Raw genomic sequence first — 25417 nt, 5'->3', positions numbered from 1 at the left:
TAAATTATGTATAGATAATTAATATATAAAATTAATCATATGGAGTTATCTACATTAATATAAGAGTTGAGGGAGATTCATTATAAAGTTTTAAAGGCTAAAAAAGTTATGTATGTACGTGGTTCAAAATTTAGGAGAGCCATATATAATTTAGCTTTATTTATAAAGAGAAGCTCCTTTTATCATGTACTTCCTTAATTTTAAATTATAAAATAATTCTAATTAAAACCACACGTATTAATAAAATTTATTAAATATAATTTATAATTTTTTTAGAGTTTTAAAAATACTTTTTATTTAATATTTTATTTATAAAAGAATATTAAAGAGAGAGAATATATTGAAATGATAATATTGGAGAAACATAAGTAATGAAACTTTATTTTTATCAAAATATCTTATACTTTATAATGCTAAATTATTTTTAAAGTTATTTTATAATTTAGGATGGAGGTAGTATTAATTTATATGGTAAATTTATCTCACTAATTTGACATCATCTTAATTATAAGCTGCAAGAGTATTTTTGCCATTAAATTACAGACATAGAGTTTAAGGCTGCACTATTATTCATGGCTTATATGACTAAATTATTTGATACTCCTCCTTGTTCAAAAATATAAAATAATTTTAATATTTTAAGATATAATTAATGTATTTTTTTTTGAAAGTGTCCCTACTAAATATATCATTTTATATTTATTTTAAAATAAAAAATTTTATTAAATAAAGATAAATATAAAAAGATGATGTTAATTTAAAGATAATTAACTATTTTATTATAGAATAAAATTTAATTAAAAATATTTTATATTTTTAAACGGAAGAAATATATATTTATATATTTTATATTATTATTCATGTTTGTAACTCTTTGTGCACCTCTAATTCTAATTGTGGGTTTATTTTTGTTAATTAAGTTTAATCTATTGTTTAGAAGTGGAATAAAAATATGGAAAAGGGGGCAAAGTTTCAGCTATAAGAATTGGGAGACATAAAACGGTAACATTACCTTATGATTATTATTCTTTAAAAAATGCATTTCATAATCATCTCGCATGGTGATAAGCTCCGACTTCGAGAAGTTTTGGTTGGTTGTTGTTTGTCATTGCACACTAGTAGCGAGTTCTTGTTAGATGAATGCTTATTATCAAATCCAGAATTGTGGAAGTAATTAATAGTTACGATATGCAGGTTTTTTCACATAATCAGATACATCTAATTAAGTATACGTCACATTTGAATCAGATTTCAGAGTCTTGTTAAATTTTGTCAGAATTGGATGTTACGTTGGCCATAATTGGCCATAATAATAATGCACATTCTCCTCAATTCAAAGATGTTTGAAGATAAAGTTAATTTTAATAAGGAATTCGTTAAAAACTCAGAACTTAAATGAAGTTGGCGTTAAAATTCTGCAGGGTACATGCTTTTTCTGCTTTGCCTATAATGGAGTTTCAATTTGAAAACTTGAAAATATCAGATCAGTATGAGGGTCATTTTGAATGTGTGACAGCAGCATTAATGGACCTTGCAATTGTTGTCACTCATTAAAGAGAGTCATAAATTCTAAGGAAGGAAGGACGAGAGGGTTGATATGCAAACATTAATGAGGGAATGGCTCTCTTTTTCTATTTTAGATTTTCTTTTGTTTGAGGGCTCTCAGAATTTTAGGTACCTTTCCACACCTGAACTTCTGCCTGATATATAGGTCCATTATTAATAGCACAGAACAGGAAAGCTTCAAAATCTGAACTAGCTGTAAGGATTTGAATATTCATGTTATGTAGCCTTCTTTTTATGTGTCATTTGCAGCTTATGGCTTTTCATCCAATTATGCTGTACACATTTCACATAGGATCGTCGACTTGGGGATTCCAGAAGCAAGAAAGCCCCTCAATACTACTTTGCTTTCGATTCAAAATGGTTCATACTTACAGTGAAAGCATGATGAAGAAAAACAGTCCCAGTTCTCCTATATGATCCTTCTTATGTTGTTTTTTTTTTTTTTTAACGAACCATTAATTCTTAAGTTGCTTTAGACCCTACCGAAGGAAGGGGAAACGAAGGCAACGTTATGATTTTAAGGAATTCACGATTTTCACGACTTTGTGAAGCTTATGATCATGAATGTTGCATTGTTTAACTGATTAAGATATTGAAATGGTAAGATCGATGAGTTCAAGGGCATACCTCTGTCGCGTACCCTTTCAGGATAACATAATGCTAACATTAATTTAAACCAATTGGTTAGAAAATTACTCTTCGTTTTATAATAATTATAGTTAAAAAAAACCTTTCTTTTCATAGTTTAAAATAAATGTCAAATTCACTCATACCTTATCCATAAGTCATTTCTATTTTAATGAAATCAGGAAAAATTTTAAAATTCATTATGTTTGTCTCAATTTATATTAGGGTTGTCACCCTCAATTGCAATTTCCACCGGGAGATATTCAATTATTCATGCGGAGAACGTATTAAAAAAAAAAATGGCATGGCCAAGGGGGGATAATATCATTGTCTTTTCAATGGTTTTAAGAAGAAAACTCATATAAGAGGCATTTTTTTTTATTTTTTTTATTATTATTACTACAACTGCTATTATTATTATTATTAAGCTTAGTTTGGCCTCTTAGGCATCTAAGGGAGGAACAGTAGGTGAGATCTTGATATGCTTCAAAGTACAAGTAAAAATGAAGTTTGGTGATGGAAGGAAGATGGATCAAATATGTTCTGCTTTTTAGGAATTTGTTAAAGGTCCATTTGTCTCGATTGAGTTTGTGACTTTGTGGGATTCCATTCTCTGTTTCACTTTTCTTCTCTCTCAAAAGATTTGTCTGTTCTGTTCCTTTATATGCTTCACCAGAAAGCACAAGCAACTTCTTTGATCCTCCATTCTCATATAGTCTATTTCACCCTCCACTTCTCTTCTATCGTTCTGGTTGTTCTTAGAATCTGTGTGTTCATATTCCACTTCAACTGAGATTATTATTTCATTTGTTTTTCGCGCATCAAACTTTCTACTAATTTTATTCTCACCCAATTTTTTCTGAGAATACAATTTTCCTGAGAAAATGACAGCATCTGAGAAGCTCAGCTCCAAAGGACAAGCATGGTTAGATGAATCTATTTCCCTTTGAACCTCTTTTCTTTTGCATTATCTATTCCATTTTCTGACAATTTCTCTTTGTAGGTTCTGCACCACCGGATTGCCAAGCGACATTGTGGTTGAAGTGGAAGACATGACCTTCCACCTTCACAAGGTGAGCATATCTTTGTTGGGTTTATTTCCATGTCCAGAAACAACAATCATGTGTACCCTATTCCCTGAACTTTGTCATGGGTTTGATATATTTCAGTTTCCTCTGATGTCAAAAAGTCGGAAGATTCACAACCTGATTACAGAACAAGAAGCAAATCATTCCTCTGCTACTAGAAACCAATCAGCTGGCACAGAAACACAATCTGTCCCTGAAGAAATTGAGGAAGACGACGAAATTGCTGAAGAACACTGTCATATAACGTTCGCAGACTTTCCCGGCGGCTCTGAGACCTTCGAGATAGCTGCCAAGTTCTGCTACGGTGTCAAAATCGACTTATCCTCTTCCAATGTGGCTTCTCTTCGCTGCGCCGGAGAGTTCCTTGAGATGACTGAAGAGTATTCTGAAGATAACCTCATCTCCAAGACCGAGAACTTTTTCTCTCAGTTTGTCCTCAAAAGCATCAAGGACTCCATTAGAGCGCTCAAGTCCTGCGAGAGATTGATGCCTCTGGCGGAAACATTAGACATTATGCAGAGGTGCATAGATTCCATTGTCGCCTTAGCTTCTTCATCGGATCCGGCATTGATTGGTTGGCCTCTGAACGATCCCGGAACTAATGACATAACAACCCGAGGTTCCGACTCGAAGCAGATCTTGTGGAATACGATTGAAACGGGGGGAAGAAAAAAGGGCGTGAGCAGAGGCATTGCAAGAGGAGACTCATGGCTTGAGGATCTGGCACGTCTGAATTTTCCTGTTTTCAAGCAACTCATTCTTGCCATGAAAAATACGGATATGAGACCAGAGGTAATAGAGAGTTGTCTTCTGTATTATGCAAAGAAATACATTCCTGGTGTTTCGAGGTCGAATCGGAAGTCGTTAACCTCGTCTTCGACAGCAGTTTCGGAGTCTCAACAGAAAGAGCTACTGGAGTCTATAATATTGAATCTTCCATTGAAGAGCGGTTCCAAGTCCTCAACAGCAACGAGGTTTTTGTTCGGATTACTGCGAACAGCGAATATATTGAACGCTTCCGAATTTTGCAGAGATACATTGGAGAAGAAGATAGGTTCCCAGCTCGAGGAAGCTACGCTGGACGACCTCCTCATACCGAACTTCTCGTATTTGAACGAAACGCTTTACGACGTTGATTGCGTTGAGAGAATGCTAGGGCATTTCTTGGAGGGTTTAGAAGAAAGAAATGATCCTGCTACGATCGACGGCAGGTCGCCGACGTTGACCCTTGTGGGTAAACAAATCGACGGCTATCTTTCCGAGATAGCTTCCGATGCAAATCTCAAACCAGAAAGGTTCTACAACTTCGCTCTCTCTCTCCCCGAACAAGCCAGACTCTTCGACGATGGTCTTTACCGTGCCATTGATATCTATCTCAAGGTTGTAATAAGCGCCGACCACTTCTATTATTTTTATTTTTTTTTCCGCCCTTCGGTTAAAACAGTCGCGATTTTCTATTTGTCATTTTCACAAACACCTTCAAGACACATAAATTCACTCTTCTACTCCTCGCAGGCACACCCATGGATATCAGAAGCGGAACGCGAAAGGATTTGCGGGTTGCTGGACTGTCCGAAGCTAACACTAGAGGCATGCACGCACGCAGCACAGAACGAAAGGCTTCCACTGAGAGCAGTGATCCAAGTACTGTTCTTCGAGCAGCTTCAGCTGCGACACGCCGTCGCGGGGTCGTTCATGTCAGCGGAGGCGGCAATCGACGCCGGGAGGCCATCGGCGGCAGGGATGGAAGAGGAAGCACGTGAGGAGCCGAGCGGCACGTGGAGGGTAGCGGAGAGAGAGAATCAGGTGTTGCGGCTGGACATGGATAGCATGAGGACGCGGGTGCATCAACTGGAACGCGAGTGCTCCACCATGAGGAAAGTGATCTCGAAGATTGACAAGAAGGGGGGCCCACAAGGAGGCGGGAGCTGGAGGGCATCCTTGGGGAAGAAGTTCAGCTGCAAATTCAAAACACAGGTCTGTGACTCCCGCGAACAAGCTGTCGTTGATACACGCAAGGGACGGCCCCATCAACACTATCCCCATGCCCATAATGAATAACCTTTTCCTTGCTGGACAGCTTAGTGTCACGTGAGATTGATGAAGGCGTTGGCTGAATCATCTTTTTTCCTCTTTTTTTTTTTTTTGTAATTTGAAGCCGAGTGCTCTGTTCATGAGGTGATAAAAAGGAAAACAAAAAAAGCTTAGGAGAATGGTAGGAGGATGACGTGGATGGTATTGATTGGTGAAATGGGGACGCAGCTTTTGAGGTGGAGGGTGAAGAGCGCAAGACCAGAGAATTATGGGGAATAAATACTGAGGGGCAGTAATGGGAAATTAAGATGCTTGGTTCGAGGTAGGGACGCACATTGGGTGCCACAGCTAAGCATGAATGGATATGTGTAGGGATTACAGGCCCGAACAATAGAAGAATAGGGATTGCTTGGAATGAAAGAGAGGGTTGCAGAAAAGGCTGATAAGGAAGCTGAAAGTAGTAATGATTGGGAGGAGTAGTTAAAAAGGGTGGGTGTATTTCTCAGGGTGGAGGATGGGGACATAATTGCTGCACTTTCCCTGTTGGCTAATCATATTCCTATTTGTTTTAAGGGATGACAGTCAAACTCATGATTTTCCCGCGTGTTCCGTAATTTCTCAGCCATCATAATTTTTTGGGGGTCAGTAAATCTTCTTCTTGAATGCCTCCAGACGGGGACCTCCGCTGTCCGAATTTATTTTGTTCCTTTTATTTTTTTTTCCCTGTTACTGTACCTTTTTTCCCCGTTATTTTTCTTTATGCACGTCAACGCTTCTAAAATAATACTCTTTTTATTTTTTTATAAAATATTTTTATTAACCTCTCCAATATCAATAAAAAATTATAATGAATAAAAGTATGTATGATTTTAAATATGTTTTTATATAATAAATTTTAAAAAGTAATATTATATTACTTTTTTTATTTATGAAAGATAATTTTAAAAATATTTTTTAAATATTATTTAAGAAATCATATCATAATATATAAATAAGATTAAATGTACTTTTTAAAATGTAATTTATAAATGAAATTGAAAGATGTGTTGTTCATCTAATTTTGGCATTTTTTTTTAATTTTGATTAAGTTTTTGAAGTGAAGGAAGTTACTTTTCCAACTTTAGAAAATATTCATTTTCATTAGGTGAGATGTTCGTCCAAATTTTTTTCATCGGAGACCTTTTTCTTTTGAGTAATAGTAGAATCGTTCTTTTCTGATATGATTCGGAATTAAATAAGAAAATATTGAACTTCAATTTTGAAGCAAAAGCAATAATTTTTTTTTGAAAAACAAAATCATTAATTCCTATAATGTTTTTGAGTTTTATTTTAAATCTTTATAGTTTTTTCATTATTTTTTATAGTTTTTTCATTATTTTTTTACCCTATAGTTTTAATAAAGTTGAGTAACGTTTGTTGTTTAGGTTCCAAATGATGTTAAGTTACAGGGACTATGAGGATTGAAAATATTAAAAATAAATTATATAAACTCAAAGCAAAACTCAATAAACTTATAGAAAATAATGATTGTGTTTTCTCAATTTTTTTGAAGAAAAATTCTATTTTTATATAAAAAGAAATTTAAATGAGTTAGGTTTCAAAAGCTTATCAAAGTTAAGGCAATCAATGCATGCTTTTAAATTCAAAGAATGCTTTTATAATTACTTACAGATCACCTATCAATAAAGTCGTCACATTAGTAATGTGATTTAATTCCATAATTTTATTAACTAAAATAATCTTTGTTAGTTTTCAAAGACAATTCTATTTGAATTTTTACATGATGAGCATTAATCACTTATCAAAATTAATTATTAGATTTTAACTATTAAAATTAAGTAATAAGTGAATATACTACAATAGTTTAAAATATTTAATTATGTATTATAAGTTGGGAAAAACCCCCCAACTCAAACCAGTAATAAAATCAGTAATCTTCTTTAGTTTGCCTAAAGGCACTTCCTATTTCACCTCACTTAATCCTTCATGTGATTGTTGAGAATGAGGTTAGTCATCCATTTGTTTTCATTTTATTTGGTTGCAAGTACAGGAAAATAATGCTCATATGACCTTAAGCAGACTTCAAGATAATGGAATGAAAACTAACACAAGCATCAATAAATGGAGGTTTAAAATTGATACACACAAAAACTAAATGGGCACCACAACTCTACGAGTCAATATGCAACATAATAATGCATCAAAGTTAATCCTATAGAGAATTAAACACAAAAGCAAATAGGCATCAAATTTCTAATTTCATTCAAGTCAAGCAAATCACACATGAGAGTTTATAAATGAGAAAAATTAGCAATTAATTCTACCGAACAATAATTTTATAAAAGAGATGCCCTAAGCTCCTATTCCCTTACTTAGTTCTTAGAATCTATTTCCCTTGAATTACCTAAGATTAATTTTGTTTGGTTAATCTAGAGTCTAACTAGTTGAAGTTGTCTTCTAAATCAATTACAACCCTCTCTTAAATAATAATGCAAATGTTAACACAATTATTCAAGAGGCATTAAAAGTTCAATAACACTCTAATATGATTACATGGGTTTTAGAGGCATATTCATATCTTAATGACAAATTAAAATAAATTACAATCCCATATTACCTTATCTCAAGGTCCATTTAAGATTTTCTTTTTCAAGATAAAACCTAAACCCTTAAATCTCAATTCAATGGTAGCCAATCATCAAGCAAGTCACAATAAATGACATTAAGTAGTCCAAAACTAAATTAATTATAGAATAATCAGAGAAAATAGTATCTAATAAATAAATAAGTTCATAGTTGTTTAGGTCATAAAGAAAATCTAACTATACATTAGTAAACTCAATCCCACAACAACAAAATAAAGAAGGTAAACTAGAAACATTGGAGACAAAAGAGAAAAACAAGATTAACGAGAAGAAATCACAAAATGTGTATGAATCATCTTTCTTCAAGCTCTTAGGTTAGTGCTCAACCTTCCAAATCACCTCCTCTGATCCAAAGAATTTCCCAAAAGTTGAACTCTCTCAAACCCTCGCGTTTTCTCATTTTTCTATTTGAAAAACTGATACTATGCATTTTTTGTGCAATGCACTATAGTAGGCTTTATTTTTGGTTTGGGATTTACCTTATAATACTGGCCCGCTATAGTGGGTAATCATAATAATTTAATTTCTTCATTAAATTCATTATATTTTTCTTCTTCACCTCTTCCAAGCTATTGTGGATTTTTCTAAAATCCAAAATAGCTCAAATTAACTAAAGAAAATATTCAAAAATAAAATCAAAACGCAATATTTACAAGACAAGCTAACTAATATCAAACTAAATACTATAACAAGACAACTAAATAAAAATAATTAGATGATTCTCTAAAAGATCAATAAAACTCTTCAAAATATATAAAAATATATAAAGTCATCAAAGATAAACTAGGTATTACTATTATTCTTTGTTTATAAAACAAAAGGACAATAAATCAATATTTGTATTGGCCAATGTTGATGGCTTGCTAATAACAGGGAAGTGATGACCGTGGAATTCAAGAAACAAAGAAATATTTGCTTACACAATTCAAAATTAAAAATTTGCAACAATGCGTGAAATTTACATGAGAAGAGGATCCAAGAGATGGATGGTTGACAGATGCAGGGACATGTTGAAGAACAATTGGAAGATTACAATATCTAACCATGATTAGCCCTGATATTTGTTTTGCAATACAAGTTGTAAGCCAATTTATAAATGCATAATTCTATGGATTCTCACAAGAGCAACAATCAAATTAGTTTAATATCTGAAATATACCCCAGAGCTTTGGAATCTTGTTGCCTATAATGAATAACATGTAATTGGGGCGCTTCCGTGATTCAGATTAGGGGACCTACTGTACTTGTGCAGAGAGTAGAAGATCTGTGACATATATATATGATGAAGCTTGAAGGTTCTCCTCCGGTCTCAAAGAAGTCTCAAAAACAAAAATACAGTATCTAAATCATCAACAGAAGCTATAATATTGAGCTACGTGATTTTCTGTTTTAAAAGTAAGTTGGCTAGTTCATTGTAAAGCTGCGTGCTATACATATAGCAACAAACCCTGTGTCTCAGCTTTCATAAGAGGTCAAAGCACATTGACATAGACTGTCATCTAATATAAGAGAAGCGTTGTCTACAACATGTACAAAGTGCAGTACAACTAGCTGTTGTTTTCACTAAAGCACTTGGGAAGAAAGAACATTTTGATATGATGGGCAAGTTAGGAACCTTTGATTTGTTCTGCTACAAACTTGAGGGGAGTGTTGGTAGAAAAATTTTTAGGTAGACTAAATGTACTACATCATTTATTATCTATCCAATTAAAATTAGCATGAGATAGGCTAACGGGAGTTGTGCTAATAAAACTCTCTAGTTTGATTTGTTTTTTCTTTCTACGATTAGGCACATTGATGTCAATCTTCATTTCTGTAAAGAATGATTAGTATATTATAAAAACTAATTTGGCTTTATTTATCCAAAAGAAGTTTCAAATTTTAGAAAAATTTCGAGCTAACAAATTCAGTGCGGCAACATTAAATGTAGTGATATTTGAGAGAGAGAGAGAGAGAGAGATTGGTAAAAAATTATCAGATTAACAATAATAAATAAATATCATATATTGCTTTTAAAAGCCCAACCCAATGAAGGATGACGAGTCCAATTACTTTTTCATTCAATAACAACTAATCGGGGCATCTTTTTGAGAGGAGTCCTCTTTCATCTTCATGTTCTTGTTTTCTCTTCGCGCATGTTTTGTTAAGTATGTAGAGCTGATTGTGAATTGTTTTCGAAGGAAATTTGTTTTTTGTTCTCTAGGTTTTTGAATTTCACTATTAGAAACAAATACATGGTATTGTTGGGCCAACGAAGACAGAATACATGGTATTGTGATGATGTAACACACTTTTTTTTTAATATAATTATTTACATATAACATGGTAATCAAATGTCTACAATGATAATTAAGGACAAAATTTATCTTTTAAAAAGTTTATCATGGTAGAAAGGAGTTTCTCATAGTAAAAAAGAGACAAGCCAATTTAAATAAAACTCTATCATAGTTAAAAAAAAACTTCTTTTAATTAAATAAAACCATTTCAAAATCGATTGCCATGATAGAAAAGATTTTAACATGATAGAAAGAATTAAACTTAGGATTAAAATATACTTTTAGTCATCTAATTTTGTATAAAGCTTTACTTTAGTCTTTTAATTTTATAAAGTATTTTTTTAATTCTTTAACCTTAATATCATTAGTTTTAAATGATTATTTTTTGTGTTAATCATTATTATTTTAAAAAAATAAACTTAATATGTCAATATTTGATAATATTTTGTCAATATTTAAAAGTTCAATGTAAAAATTTGTTGAATAAAACTAACAATATTAGAATTAAAAAAATAAAAAAATATTTTATAAAGTCAATAGATTAAAATGAAACGTTGTGTAAAGTTAAAAGACTAAATGTATGCTTTAGCCTAAACTTAATAAATAGGCCAACAATGGTAGATTGTAGTTTACCAAAATAGAAATGTCCACCTAATGAGATCTCATTTTTAATACAAGGTTACAAATCCAAATTTAGTAATAAATTACATGCAACATGAAATAAAAGTTCCCATGGATAATTTAGTCAAACATATCATATACTTTTCTCACAAATATCCAAACTTAATGATTCAAGTATCCACCCATCATAATATACATAATTTAGATATTGGCTTTGGTTTAATTCACAATGTTTTCAAATAGAGATTTAATTTCCATAACCCATTTAAGACCCAAACAATATTTTCCAAATATTTAATATCACAATTCACAAACTAGATCCAACGCTTTAGGTGAACTGCTTGATCACATGTCATTTATTCTAAACATCACATACCAATCAATACTTTAATTAGATACGATAGAAAAAAAAATACAGTTCAATTGCAGTCACTTAATACAATTTATATAAAATTAAACATAATTAAATTCATTTTCAAAACATATATAAATCCTAGAACATAACAAATTAAGACCGTAGGTGTCAGACACAATTCTCATAGCTAATATATACAAAGTCTATCAAAAACTAAAGTCTACATGCTCAATTACTTTTAAAATTGCCCTAAGTTGGCAAAGGATTTGGATTCAATAATTGTACTCAATGCTTGTATTATCTAAATTGTTAAAATCTAGATAAATGATTCTAAATATATACTTCATTTGAAATTAATGAATGAGTGAATGTATCATCTAAACCATTAAAATTTATATCAATGGTTCTAAATACATACTCCATTTGAAATTAATGAATGAAGGAATTTATCTAAATTGTTGATATAAATTTCAACAATCCAAATGGTACAAACACTCAATGCCTCGGTCACTAAATTCAATTCCAATTGGTAAATATACATTAAATAACAAAATGAAGCATAACAACATAAATTGGTGTTTCATGCACCAAATCTAAGTCTTTGGTACTTCTCTGACTATACTTATTCCTATAAAAATATTAATCACAAGGAATGAGATACAAATGTCTCAATAAATAAAACTACTATGTCATAATGCATGATATGCGACTAGTCATATAATTGTTAAGTGAGGTATGCAAAGCAAATTCTAAACAATTTAATTTAAAAAAATCCTAAACAATTCCAAACAAAACCAAATAAAATATACAAGATCATACCACCTTATCTCCTCCTTTCTCAGGGATTGCAGTTTATACTCGATACCTAACTCACCTGGTCAAAGGTAAGTTAGTTCAAGTGATAAAGTGACACTCATTGATCAAATGAAGGCATACCATGTGGTATAGATTATTTTCAAATTAAAATCTCCCAAACAACCTCCCATAACCGAGCAATTCATGCATATATGGTTTTATGAACAAAGATGAATTTCAAACAATATTACATACTTTCAAACATAAGTATTTCATATCCAACATAATTATATATAAAATTTTATCCCATTAACAATTTATTTTCAAACAATAACTATATATTTTTAAAACATATACATTCCAAGCAACACTAAATTTTAAATAAATACACACAACCCACACCACAACATAAGAGTAAAAGTTACATTTGCTCTGAGTAAGCAAGTTTTCCCAATAAGCGAATTATCACCACCAATAATGCTAACACTATCCTCTATGTAATATTTAATATCAACAATAATTAATGTTAGTGATTAAACACTAATCACAACAAAATTTTAGGGTTAGATTAATTAGCCACATTAACCCAACACTCACCTAATCACTTAAACTTTTTAAACTTAATCACCCCTCCAATTAAACCACTCTCAACATAGCCATTAAATCTATATTTGCCATAATTAGTATTTTGGAACTTTACTTTTTCACATTTAATAAATCCAAAAAATCTAGATCTTGCCTCAAGCCACAAATCTTCATCTCAATACCTTACAAACATTTTGTTTTAAAATCAAAATAAATTCTTAATCATCACAAAAAAACCCTCAATTTTCTCTAAACTTTATTTTCTTTAAAAATTTTAATTCGCCACCACAAATAAATTTCTCCATTTTAATTATATTCCTATAATTCAATAATATTATTTCACCCATTAGAGATATTAAACAACAATAATTTCCTCAAGCCATCCTTAATCTCAAAATTCCAACATTTACAATATCTACAAAAATCACTAATGTTCACATTTAATAATAAAGCTCAAAACAAATCCATTCAATAATCAACATAGTCTCTATCAACCCAAAATAAACCATTAAATTTGAAATATATCACTACCAAAACATAAATCACAAATTTTCAATAAACCTCAACTTTAATCGTCAAATCAATTAATTAGACAAAATCTACACCATACAAACTCTTATTCCAACTTCATTAGCTCCATTAAAAATAAATAATCAATTGAAATATATGAAAACTCAAAATCTATCAAACGTTAAGTTTTCTACCATTAAGAAATTTATAAAAAAAAAGAGGATAGATAAAAAATTTAGAACACTAATATAAATTTTAAGGAAAATATACTTGGAAGTCCTTATAATTTTACTCAATTTTAAACTAAGTCCCTGTAGTTTATTTTATTTTAATCAAACCCTTATAGTTTCATCTATTATATATATTAATCCCTGAAGATTAAAATTAATAATAAATTATTAAATTTTACAAAACAAAAATACTCTTGGAGTTTATAGAAACAGTTAATGTAATACTTTTAGCCAAAATAAAAAAAGAAGATTTGATTTAATCCTTGTATATATTTTTATTATAATTTTTTATAAAAATTATGCATGTATAAAAAATATTTAGAAAACAACCTAATTATATAAATTTTAAGTTATAGAAATTATGTAATTAATTCTAAAGTCATATAAACATTTAAAAAAATATAAAAGTTCTTAATTTTATTTTTTAAAAGGAAAAAGGCAAGGATTTTAACTTTTAAGGATTAACAAATTTAATTGATTAAATTATATGGCCTCAATTAAAATAAAATAAATTACAGGAATCTAATTTAAAATTGAATAAAATCATAAAAACTTATAAATATGTTTTTCCTAAATTTTACTATCGGTCCAGGATTCCCCCCTCTCTATGTGCGTCGTGTGTTTTTTGGGCAGGGAGCATCAAAGGGAACAAGAAGTGAGAAAGGGGGGTGTGATTTTGAAATATGGGTGTGGGTCCCATGGTAATATTTTTTATTTTCTAAAATTCTTAATCCAAAATTACATCTCAAGTTAAATTCAATAAATATCTCTTAATCAGTTTATTTATTTTTAAATGTATTTCTTAATTTCTATTAACACTAATTAACTTTTAAAACTTAAATTATGATGATACAGATAATATTTTATAAATTGTTCATATGATTATTCATATAATGAATGTAATAACTCTTACTCATTTTGAATGCATGCTAATAGATATCATTGGAAATTTATCTAGAGCTTTTCTTTAGGGGGAATCTCTTTTTAATATCTTATGTGGCTTAATTCGTTTGTCTTAATTCTCTATTATCGTGGTCAGATTTATTAAAATTTTTAAATTTTTATAAATATTGTATTTTAATAAATATAAAAATATAAATATAAAATCCAGACCGTCAATATCTTTTTTCTGAGTTAATGGATTGAGGAGGAGGAAAGCCAAGTCCTTATTCCTATTGCTTTGGATTCTTGCCTCCCTCTAATTGGCATGTAAAATTGTATTAATTCTTAGCTTGGAAGTGTCTCCTTCGTCCAATTGCCACACCAAAGTTCCAATTTCACATGTTTAACTATTAAAACTTCATGTGCCAATGGCTTTATAGTCTAGTGGTATGTAAAATTTATTGCAAGTGGGAGATCACAGTTGGTGGCTGCCCCTCTAATTAAAAAAGAACTATTGAAATTTAATTTTTAATTTTTTAAATAAATATTTGATTAAAATTCAAAATTTCTAAGACAACATTTTCTCTTTATAATAAAAAATTTAAATTCTAAAAAAAATTATATTTTGATATTTATTCAATTAAACATGTAGTTTTGGATGACACTTTGACATTTTTATAATTTTTATTGGGCCAAACAAAGTAACACCTTCTTAATTGAAAGCACTCAAATAGAATCCAATCAACCAACTAAAATTAATGTGAATGGTCTTGTCACTTAAACTAATAGTTTAGGGTTCAAATTCTACCCCTTGGCAGAGTTTGTAATGTCTTCTTTACAAATCTCCAAATAACTTCAAAATTCAAGATAATTAAGGAATTATCCCAAAAGAGTTATCAAGTGTACAAGTTTTACAAATTGGGGATCCCAAGTTTTCAAAAATAAAACACTTTAATACACATTTACTATTCAAAATTCCAAGCTATAGATGTATGTGGAAACATGGGATCGTTCACAATTTAAAGCATTTTTCTATAAGTTGAAAATAACCAAAAATAGTGCATGAAAACAAACATGCATCACTGCTTGTTCTACATATGCCACAACATGTTAATCTTTGTGCCATGCTATGGCACACTGCATGCTTTTGACAGCATTGTTGCTATTATTTGACGACAACATGGCTGAACTTTCAATGCATCTCATTTTTCCATCCAACGTTCGATTGAGGTGATTTAAGTGTTTATAAAAAAATTTCTCTTAACTTTAGCTAATGACACTAATTTCATAATCATAACATTTTACAATATAAAATTGGACACCCATTTTAAAACTCACTCCTTTCAATTTTATCATAATATAGGTGTCAAATTCATATTTCAAGAGTCAAGAGCCAAATTTACAACCTAGACCGCACTTAATGAACTATTACGGATCTGTGCAATACACTATATTACAAGCTTAACAATTTAAATACATTTTCAATGCTCAACCCTTTGATCCTAAAAACAGAATGGGGAGCTTCAATAACATAATCATCAATTAATTATCATCAATCACATGTCATACTCATCTCTTACTTATACTAGTATTTTAAACCTGCTATAGATTTTACAATGAATACATATACAGTCCTAAGGCCCAAAATACATAACATAATTCAACAATCTTATAGTGTAAGTAAGCCAAAAACATGAATTTTTCCCTAGTTGGAAATATCATGCAAGATTATACATGTGAACAACTAAAAAGAAAATGAGGCCTATAGATAGGATCAGAACCCTATGCCTTAGACTATTTCCCTATGTCTTGTCCCATTGAGCTAATTCCTATAATATTAAAAAGAAAAGGGTATGTACAACTACTTAATAACTAAAGTATTTTTAACTTATACTAATATATGTCAATTAATCTAAATGTAAGTGGCAAAGATATCATTCTCAAATCGTTTAGCATGTCCAAGAATACTATTGACATTTCTCATTCATAATAGCATATAATCATATGATAATGATTGATAACACAATTTCACATGGATATAACACTAATTAAATGATTTTTTTCACTAGGGTTACAATTTAGACAACCATGTGCCCTTTTATCATTATATATATTATTACACCACCCTTATATCCTTCTTATACCTTTGACATAAAATCGTGGGCTAAAACACACAATGGGCTTATCTAAGAGATGAGACTACCCTAATCATTCACATGTAAAGGGTTACCTGATTAAGGTTACCTAATTCACTTGTGGGTCACGGTTTTCCCTAAATCTCAAACTGTGAGGTGTCATTTTCTTTAAACTAGCTTTCTCATCGAACAAGTAAAAAAGTAGTTAGGTTTGAGTCCTTTGTTGAACTAGTAGGATAGTCAAGTCAAACAAGTGGGACGATAAGTATAAACAAATTTAGGCAAACCATCAAGTTCTGATGAAAGCTGTACCACGTGAATTTCAACTTGTAACACCCTAAATTTTTTTAAAAAATAATTTAACTCAACCATGGTAGAAAAGTGTCTACCATGATAAATAGAAATCAACTTATCCTATATTTTTTTTGAAATAATTCTGTAATTTAAAATACTACCGTAGTAGAAAATGATAAAACAAAACCTTATAATACATTTCACCTTTTAGGTATTGTTTGGTTGGGGAGAGGGGAGGGGGCACCCCTCCCTTCCCTTTGTCCTATCGAAATAAGGGGAGGGGACCTTTCCCTTCTCTTGTTTGGTTAGAGAGAGGAGAGGGAACCCTCCAAAACCTCCCCCCTCTAATTTGGGGGGAGAACCCCCCTCCCCCTCCCTCCCCCTCCTCTCCTCTCACCTCCCTTCCCCTCTATTCCCTCCATCCCCTCCATCCCTTCCCTCCCTTTTTCTTTCCTTAAATCAAATAAAGCCTTAAAATAACTATCATGGTAGGAAAGATTAAACTAGATAAATAAATATTATCATGGTAAGTAGAATTTAACTCTTTAAATTGTCATTTTTAAAATTTGAAATTTCAAGAAATTAAAAAATAAATAAATGTGAAAGGCCCAAATAATCCCTTTTAGAATTGAGAATATGATGAACATGATAGAATCAAAAATAGAAATAGTCATGCATTTTAAAATCTTACAACCACCTATCACCTTTTTTAAATAATATAAAATAATTTTATACAACTAATACACATTTACAATCATAGTTAGGTAACAGCAACTCAACACATTTTATATTAATAAATTTAATATAAAAAATATTTAATAATTAGCTTAAGCTTGCATAAAGTAACATCTCAGATAAATTTTTACTTCCCACATGCTATTAGGCTAAAACTATATTTTTCCATCCTTGTACTCCTAATAAGTGCAAATCATAGACCAACAACTAAAATAAACAACTTAATCAATTTTCAAAACAAGCCAATTATTTGGCCTCATTATTATACCATTTCAAACTATCCAAAATAAACCAAATATTAAAGTTATAGTCATTTAAAGTGTACCAAAAGTAGAAATAGTTTGACGAACATGATTATATCACTACATTCATATAATTGTTAATAAACAAAAAGCTCTAGTATTGGCAATATAACAGATTAAAAATAATAAATTAAATATTCAAAAAAAGACAGTGGATCGATGCCACTAAGCCTCAGAGGCTTCTTATGCGTCACTCGTGGACTCTTCTCTTGAAAATTATTAATCACATAATGAGACTTAAAAGTTCCAGTAACCCATGCCAATTTATGATAATGTGTACAAACAGTTAAATGTGGACTTGCTAAGTAGGGAAACAATAGTCATATAATTCCAACAAAAATACAAAAAATATTACAATCTTCACAATTTTTTCATTTTCAATAATATTACATGACATCCTACTTGGCAAAAATACTTTAAAATGCATATTTATAATTTCACAATTTTGTCATAAACATAACAAAATAATTTCTCAATAACAATTCATAATTTTTTCAATAATCACCCTATTAATATGAAGCAATACTAGTCACAAATTAAAAGTATGATTACCTTGTGACTTTTTTAATAAATTATTTCTTACAATTTCTCTTTCACTACAATCTTTACTAACAACATAATCTACAAATAATATATTATTTATAAATATTAGTTTTAATTATTGAAACTAATAAAATAACTCTAATAATAGAATTAGAGAATATGACATAATTTTTAATCTCAATCTTAATACAAATCTAGAATTAGTACTATCAAAAAAATTTTTTAACTCCTCTTTTAGTCATCAATAAACATTAATAAACTAAAACTAATGTCTAAACCAATTTCTATTATCAATATTTTTCTTTTTATTTCATAAATTCGCACTTAAAAATATTAAAAATTAGAAATTGAATTTCAAGTCTAAAATCATCATCCTACAGCCATAATAATTTATTTTTTATCCCAAATAATCATCTAAACTTTAATAAATCAACATATATTTTTAGATTTAATAAAAATTTAGTTTAAAGTTTGATCTATAAGCTTCAAATTCAAAGCTCATCAACAAATTTATACTCTAGAACAATTAGTATACTATTAACAATCTCAACAACCACATTTATTCAGCATAAATTTATTTCTCTTCCAAATTTTAGATTTTTCACCAACATAAAATCAGAAACGAAAGGAGCTAGATGAATAAAAAAAATTTTAAAACACTTATTTAGTCTTAAAAAACTTAAAATTTCATCCTAAATATTTTATTAAAAAAGCTCACCTTTTAAAATCAGATTCCCTATGCCGGCAAACTCGCTTATTGTTGCTCCCTCTGTTTCGTACGCAAAGAGAAATGAAGACAGAAGGAGAAATGAAAGGAAAATGGACATTTGTTGTTTTTAAAAAACACCTGTGGGTACCATGTCCTTTTTCCTCCCTTTATATATATATATATATATATATATTAATAATATCAACTCCTGTTATCGAAAAGAACGTCTATATCTTCCTTTTTTTTTAATTAATTTCTCATTCTCTTACAATTCTTGTTCTTATTTCCTGATGATGATGATGAATAAAAATTTCTAAAATCTTAACTTAGAATTATATCTAAAATTAAATCTAATAATCATCTCTTATTAATTTACTTACCTCTAAATATTTTTTAAAATTTTTATTATCTCAAATTAACTATTAAAATTTAAATTAGGATGTTACACAACTCACTACTCCTCTTCTCAGAAAAATTCTTGCATCTCATAATCATGCAGTGTACAAATGTAATATCTCATAGCATGCAATTATTCATTGTATAAGCATGCATAAGTTTACCATTGTAATCTAATCATAAATAGATATCACATAACATATATATACTGATCATTGAACTCCCTTTTACTTCACCTCATCAAACTTTTCACTATAGATATTCATTGAACTTAACAAATATCACATTATTGAACTCCTCATAATCACATCATTGAACTCCATACAATCCATACAATCATATTACTGAATTATACTCAACCACATCATTGGACTTCATACAAATACATCATTGAACTCCACAAAATTAAAATATTCAATTTTTAAATATTTCATGTCGCACTTGCATTAAGTAATTTTACACATTTCAATTGTAATATATAAATTGATAGATCAATTAATACACAAAAGCACAAGAAAGAATTCATTTGGCTACTTTAAATCTTTGTGAGGTCAAAAATTTATCTATCAATTTTACACTTTCAAAGCTTTCATGAAACTTAAACGGTGTCAATAGATAGTTGATCTACGATAAATCATGACACAATTATCAATATCTTCCTTTAGGATAATTTTCAACACTTCAATGCTCTTAAAATTCAATCTCCTCAATTTCAAAGGTACCTATAGGATTTATTAGCTTCCTCTAATTCCCTTTAACATTATTGAACTTCTAAATAACCATTAATAGAACTATATTGCTTCAACCACCTCATTAATGATAGAATTTTGGATATTTATGACGTAAATATTAGGTTTAAATAGCTCAAATAACTTCTATTAACTCTATTTACATCAATATATTTTGACCCATAGCCTCTCTAGACAAAAAATTATCTTTTCCAACTAAACTCAAACTTCTAAATTCAAGAAAATGCAAAAGGAAGAGAGGGAAAGAACTTAGGAGTCTTATCTTTAGCGTTTAAAAGCTTTAAAACACTCTCAATGCATCCAAATCTCAAGCCTTAGCAGAAGTTTTCACAAGCTTCTTCTTTTATCTTTTGTTTCTCTTCTATTTTTTGTCAGTTTTGTGTTTTATTTCTACAGAAAATATATCACATGTCGCGTCACGTGGTACAAAGAGGAGCTTTTGCACTTTGATTGGCTTGTGTGTCGCAGCATGTGACGTAAGGCAATTTCTTTGTTTTTATTTTTTTTTTAACTTTTTGACATTCGAATGGTCTGATCTCACCAAACTCATAATCTAAAACACCCGTTAACTCTTCGTAACCACACACAACATTTATTTACTTATTTAATCTCATTTATTTATTTAATTAGAGGTTAAATTCTTTAGGATATTACTGAAGCTGGTTATAATTTGTAATATTTTGTACTAGACTTTATAAATAATAAAACTATATTTAAGATGATTTAAAATTTGGGCTTTAGTTCGAAAGCCCCGGAATCCTCGTATAGATCCAGGAAAAAAAAAAAGAGTGGAATAAAATAAATAGGAAGTGAAATAAAGATATGTTAAAAGAAAAATAAAAGAAATCTTTGTATGATTTTTTATTGAAAAATAAGTGTATTTATAATATGGAAAGAACAAATCAGCCTTGCGGCCTTACCAAAGTGAAAACAGGACCCTACTTACTACAGCATCCAAAAATCAAAACCGCCGATCGTACGCAGGTCACCAGGAAATCCAAGAGGTCGCCATTGACGTCGAAATCTATAAACCAAAACCATTCCCTGTTGTTGATGACCTATTATCATCGTTCCTCGCAAACTCGAGTGGGAAGAGCTTGTTTCAGACATCAAATTCAAAATTATTAATTTATTGCCACGTCATCATGTGACCTGTTTTCGGAGAGCAAGAATCTTTATCTCAAATGAGAAGCTTCCAACGTGGCAAGCAGTCACAGGTGCTTGAGTCGACCAATCATATATCATCTTATCTTTATCCGTTATCTCACTCCCACTGCTCTCTACTCACATCACAACATAATTCTCCAGACCCTCTTCGTCCCCAAAGCAAAATCACTCTCTCTGTCGTCGCTACCACTAGTTTTTTTGGCAGCAACAATGGCAGCCTCACTCCAAGCAGCCGCCACCCTCGTAGCCATGCCCTTACAGCTCAAATCCTCTCACTCCATTTCCAAGGCCTTCGGTTTGGAAACTTGTGCCCCCAGGCTCACCTGCTCTCTTCACCCTCATCTCAAGGACCTCGCTCACAAGTGTGCCGACGCCACCAAAATTGCAGGATTCGCCCTCGCCTCCTCCGCTCTCCTTGTCTCTGTATGTTTCTCTCTTTCTCTCTTTCGCATTCACTTCTTTTTTCTCAACCTGATGATTGCATAATCTGGTAGTTTCTTCGAAATCTCAGGGAGCGAGTGCTGAGGGTGTCCCGAAACGCCTCACCTACGACGAAATCCAGAGCAAGACGTACTTGGAAGTCAAGGGAACGGGAACAGCTAACCAGTGTCCGACCATCGACGGCGGGCTTGACTCTTTCGCCTTCAGGCCTGGCAAATACAACGCCAAGAAGTTCTGTCTCGAGCCCACGTCCTTCACGGTGAAAGCCGAGGGCGTCAACAAGAACGCCCCGCCGGAGTTCCAAAACACCAAGCTCATGACCCGCCTCACCTACACTCTCGACGAGATCGAGGGCCCCTTCGAAGTTTCTCAAGACGGCACAGTTAAGTTCGAGGAGAAAGACGGCATCGACTACGCCGCCGTGACTGTCCAGCTTCCCGGAGGCGAGCGCGTGCCTTTCCTCTTCACCATCAAACAGTTGGTGGCTTCCGGAAAACCGGAGAGCTTCGGCGGAGAATTTCTGGTGCCGTCGTACCGGGGATCGTCGTTTTTGGACCCCAAGGGAAGGGGTGCTTCTACGGGTTATGACAATGCGGTGGCATTGCCGGCAGGAGGAAGAGGAGACGAGGAAGAACTTGCGAAGGAGAACAATAAGAGTGCTCAGTCATCGAAAGGGAAGATAACGCTGAGCATGACCAAGACCAAGCCTGAGACTGGAGAGGCGATCGGCGTATTTGAGAGCGTTCAGCCATCTGATACCGATTTAGGAGCCAAAGCCCCGAAGGATGTGAAGATCCAGGGCATCTGGTATGCTCAGCTTGATTTCTCATAGACCTTCTTCTTCTTCTTCTTCGATCTGATTAAAGAAATGTGTGGGTTCGGAGTTTGTAGTCTCTAGAGGAGAATATTGCATATGCTGGCTGACCCAAAGGGCACTACTTTTATTATTATGTTTGTATATTATAATAATGACTTGAAATTATCAAAAAATGTAGTTTATATTGGTGGTGTGGTGCGTGAGTTTTTGTAACATTCGATGTTTACTTTCGGTGGCAATTCCATCGAACCCCAATGCAAAAGAGTGAGTTCAGCTTCATGAATGATGAATCATCGTCCTGATTGAATTTCTATCCATGTTATTATTACTACATCATCTGGATTCCGCGCATTAGAAATAGTGTCCGTCTACTCAGAAGTTAATTTATTAAAAATTCATTGAACAACAAAAATTAATTTAATAAAAATTTGTAATGAAATTTGTGTCATAATATATAAATTTATCGTTTTTATAATTTTTTGTTTTTCCATTTTAAAACAAGTTTAATTGAATGTTGAATTTTGTTTTTTTTTCATTTAAAATGATGCATTACCAAAATAAAATATTTTAAAACTAGTATGAAAACGGGTCAAAACAGATTGATTCAATATGTTGTGAAATATATGCCCCCAAAATTTGCAATCGGTGTGTGCGCCATGATGAAGAACTTTTAGCGAAGACCGGCAGAGGGTCAAACTGTTTAACCGAACTTGTTTTTAATAATCAAATTATCTAAGCCCAACTCACATAATTAAACAACTTTGAAAATAAAATTAAATTTAACTCATTTTGTTGAATGGGATCTTAGATTCAAATTGCATAGTCTATATATTGAACTTGCTCCAAAATGGTCAAGTGTTCGTAATCAATTTTGTTTAATGAGCACACAGAATACTTTTTCTGGGTTTTGCATTAAATTAAATAGTTAGATTTTCATTAAAAAAAAGAAGACAAATATCTCAAATATTCATTAGACTTTAATTTAGAAGTACAAAACAGTAGAACATTTATGGGGGCAAATGCTTGGTGTTCACACTTCACAATAGCGGGGATTGTTCCACCAATGATGAATGGCACAAACCGATCTTTTCTCATCTTTCTTTTTTTATTTTCCTGAAACGTGTTGTGTGTATCAGAAACCAACCGGGCGAAACGCATTCTACGTGTAAGAAATCCAAGTGATGAGAAGAGTCTCTAGCCGATTCCACCACTTTTCTATTGCAATTTCCCTGCAAAAATGCCAAATTCAGAACAATATGATCTTCCCCTTTTTTTCGTATCTTTCTAGAATTCCATATTCCCAGCTTTCTTCCATTTTCTTTCCCTTCTCACTTTTCTCCACAACCACCAGCTGTTCGATTAAATTACCATGACAAGGAGTTGCTTGCAACCATGGAGGAACTGCGAGGAGTATTTGGCACAAGCTCGAGTTTCACTTTGCGACTGGGGCAGGCCGGTTTCTCCGCCGCTTCGCTTCTCTTTTTGTGCTTCCATGTTGAATTCTATATGTACTCTGCTCACTGGTATGCTTCTGTTACGATCCTGCCCCTCCGTCATTCGCAGTATCCTTTCATAAAATCATATTGTTCTTGACAAGCCTGCTCATTATTGTTCGGTTTGAGTCCAAATTCTTGGTCTTGAATTGTGAGTACTCGATGAAAGCAATGCTCTGTTTCATAGGCTTCAAATCATTGGTCTCATAAGTTTTGTAAAGATAGTTGGAAGAACTGACTTTGCGAATAATATTTTGGGTGTAGTCGTCAAAAAATTAAACAAGGCTGTATTGGAATTACAATATGGCTATGTTTAATTTCAATTTTACAGAGACTTGGCCGCTTAGGATGACTTGTCATCCACACTACTCAACATTGGAGACAAAGTAACAGATTTACTTAATCATGTAAATTGCTAGCATTAAATTTGCTGTCCTAACACTGTAGGATGAGAAGAAATTACGGAGAGGTAGCTTACTGCAAAGTTTGTTATATTGGAATTTTAAACGAGGGAAGTAAGAAAGAACAGATGAGTTTCGACTTCTAGGTGATGCTGAATAAAAAATCTTCGATGAATTATCTTTGTTCAATCTTGAAAGTTTGTTGTTGACATTCTTCAATTACTCCATTGTATATACTTTTTCACATGTTGCAAATGAAAATGTTATAAGATGTTAATTAGGCTGGGAGTTTTATTGTTGTCCACATGGTTAGAATCTTCTGTCGGCTTACAGTTTGAGGGTGACAAAAGTGCAGGTTTTTTATTATATAGCATATCCTCTTCTCATCTTTAATTGGGTTTTTTGTTCTAACTGTCACTGTTGGTGATCCGCAGCTATTCCATTACAGTTATGAGTTTGGTAATTCCTTGGAGTGTGACATTGTTAGTGGTTGATGCATATTCTCTCCTCATAAATTGTTTACCACGTCAACGGAGAATCATAAGGATCATCTTCTTGGGAGACTTGGTATGTGAAGTCTATGAGTAAAATGACCTAAAGGCCTCATTTTTGCCACACTGCACTGATGATTTTGAGTTTTGTGTCCTCCTTCAGTGTCTGTCATACCTCTCACTAGCTGCAGCTTGTTCAACAGCCAGCGTCACAGATTTGCTGCAACATGCTGGTGGATCCATGTGCCCCATAATGTCTTGCAATGGATTTCGATGGTCTGCTGCTATGTCCTTCTTGTGTTGGTCTCTTTTATCAGCTTCCTGTCTTTTTAATTTCTGGCTCCTCCCTTCCCTGTAAATTTTATAGTTCGCTGTTGATATGTTCAGCAATAAGGTGGGATCAAACCCATAAGCTGCTATTATTTTGTTCCTCAGTGACTGAACTCTGCTAAGTATAGGCATTGTTAGACAATAATGCAATGACTAATACTTTGTTTTTGACTTTTAAGATACAATAGAAACGCGGAAAA

At 31.9% G+C, this 25417-nt stretch overlaps 3 protein-coding genes across 3 annotated transcripts; all 3 read left to right on the top strand.

The window, feature by feature from the left end:
• Positions 1–2680: 2680 nt before the first annotated feature.
• Positions 2681–6009, top strand: LOC129310545 (BTB/POZ domain-containing protein At5g66560-like). The gene is made up of 4 exons (XM_054952411.1): positions 2681–3118; positions 3197–3266; positions 3363–4661; positions 4797–6009. The coding sequence occupies exons 1-4, from the start codon at positions 3078–3080 to the stop codon at positions 5340–5342; spliced, it is 1956 nt and encodes a 651-aa protein (XP_054808386.1). The 5' UTR covers positions 2681–3077; the 3' UTR covers positions 5343–6009.
• A 15348-nt stretch (positions 6010–21357) lies between these two features.
• Positions 21358–22813, top strand: LOC129311813 (oxygen-evolving enhancer protein 1, chloroplastic-like). The gene is made up of 2 exons (XM_054954284.1): positions 21358–21667; positions 21756–22813. The coding sequence occupies exons 1-2, from the start codon at positions 21455–21457 to the stop codon at positions 22515–22517; spliced, it is 975 nt and encodes a 324-aa protein (XP_054810259.1). The 5' UTR covers positions 21358–21454; the 3' UTR covers positions 22518–22813.
• A 699-nt stretch (positions 22814–23512) lies between these two features.
• On the top strand, positions 23513–25417 carry LOC129312129 (CASP-like protein ARALYDRAFT_485429). Its single transcript, XM_054954726.1, has 3 exons — positions 23513–24025; positions 24831–24963; positions 25051–25417. The coding sequence occupies exons 1-3, from the start codon at positions 23895–23897 to the stop codon at positions 25243–25245; spliced, it is 459 nt and encodes a 152-aa protein (XP_054810701.1). The 5' UTR covers positions 23513–23894; the 3' UTR covers positions 25246–25417.

The sequence above is a fragment of the Prosopis cineraria genome, unplaced genomic scaffold, assembly GCF_029017545.1.
Source record: "Prosopis cineraria cultivar Desert tree isolate PC_DT_omini unplaced genomic scaffold, ASM2901754v1 PC5, whole genome shotgun sequence".
Classification (NCBI taxonomy): domain Eukaryota; kingdom Viridiplantae; phylum Streptophyta; class Magnoliopsida; order Fabales; family Fabaceae; genus Prosopis; species Prosopis cineraria.
The sequence above is the reverse complement of the archived record's forward strand: the minus strand, read 5'-3'. Positions and strand labels throughout refer to the sequence as shown.

What these genes read in the sequence shown, in the direction of transcription:
- LOC129312129 (XM_054954726.1), top strand. Translation starts at nt 23,895, where the DNA reads ATGGAGGAACTGCGAGGAGTATTTGGCACAAGCTCGAGTTTCACTTTG. An exon ending in TATATGTACTCTGCTCACTG is followed by an intron (nt 24,026 to 24,830) that starts GTATGCTTCTGT and finishes GGTGATCCGCAG; the next exon opens with CTATTCCATTACAGTTATGA. An exon ending in TCATCTTCTTGGGAGACTTG is followed by an intron (nt 24,964 to 25,050) that starts GTATGTGAAGTC and finishes GTCCTCCTTCAG; the next exon opens with TGTCTGTCATACCTCTCACT.
- LOC129311813 (XM_054954284.1), top strand. Translation starts at nt 21,455, where the DNA reads ATGGCAGCCTCACTCCAAGCAGCCGCCACCCTCGTAGCCATGCCCTTA. An exon ending in CCTCCGCTCTCCTTGTCTCT is followed by an intron (nt 21,668 to 21,755) that starts GTATGTTTCTCT and finishes TCGAAATCTCAG; the next exon opens with GGAGCGAGTGCTGAGGGTGT.
- LOC129310545 (XM_054952411.1), top strand. Translation starts at nt 3,078, where the DNA reads ATGACAGCATCTGAGAAGCTCAGCTCCAAAGGACAAGCATG. An exon ending in TGACCTTCCACCTTCACAAG is followed by an intron (nt 3,267 to 3,362) that starts GTGAGCATATCT and finishes GATATATTTCAG; the next exon opens with TTTCCTCTGATGTCAAAAAG. An exon ending in CCATTGATATCTATCTCAAG is followed by an intron (nt 4,662 to 4,796) that starts GTTGTAATAAGC and finishes TACTCCTCGCAG; the next exon opens with GCACACCCATGGATATCAGA.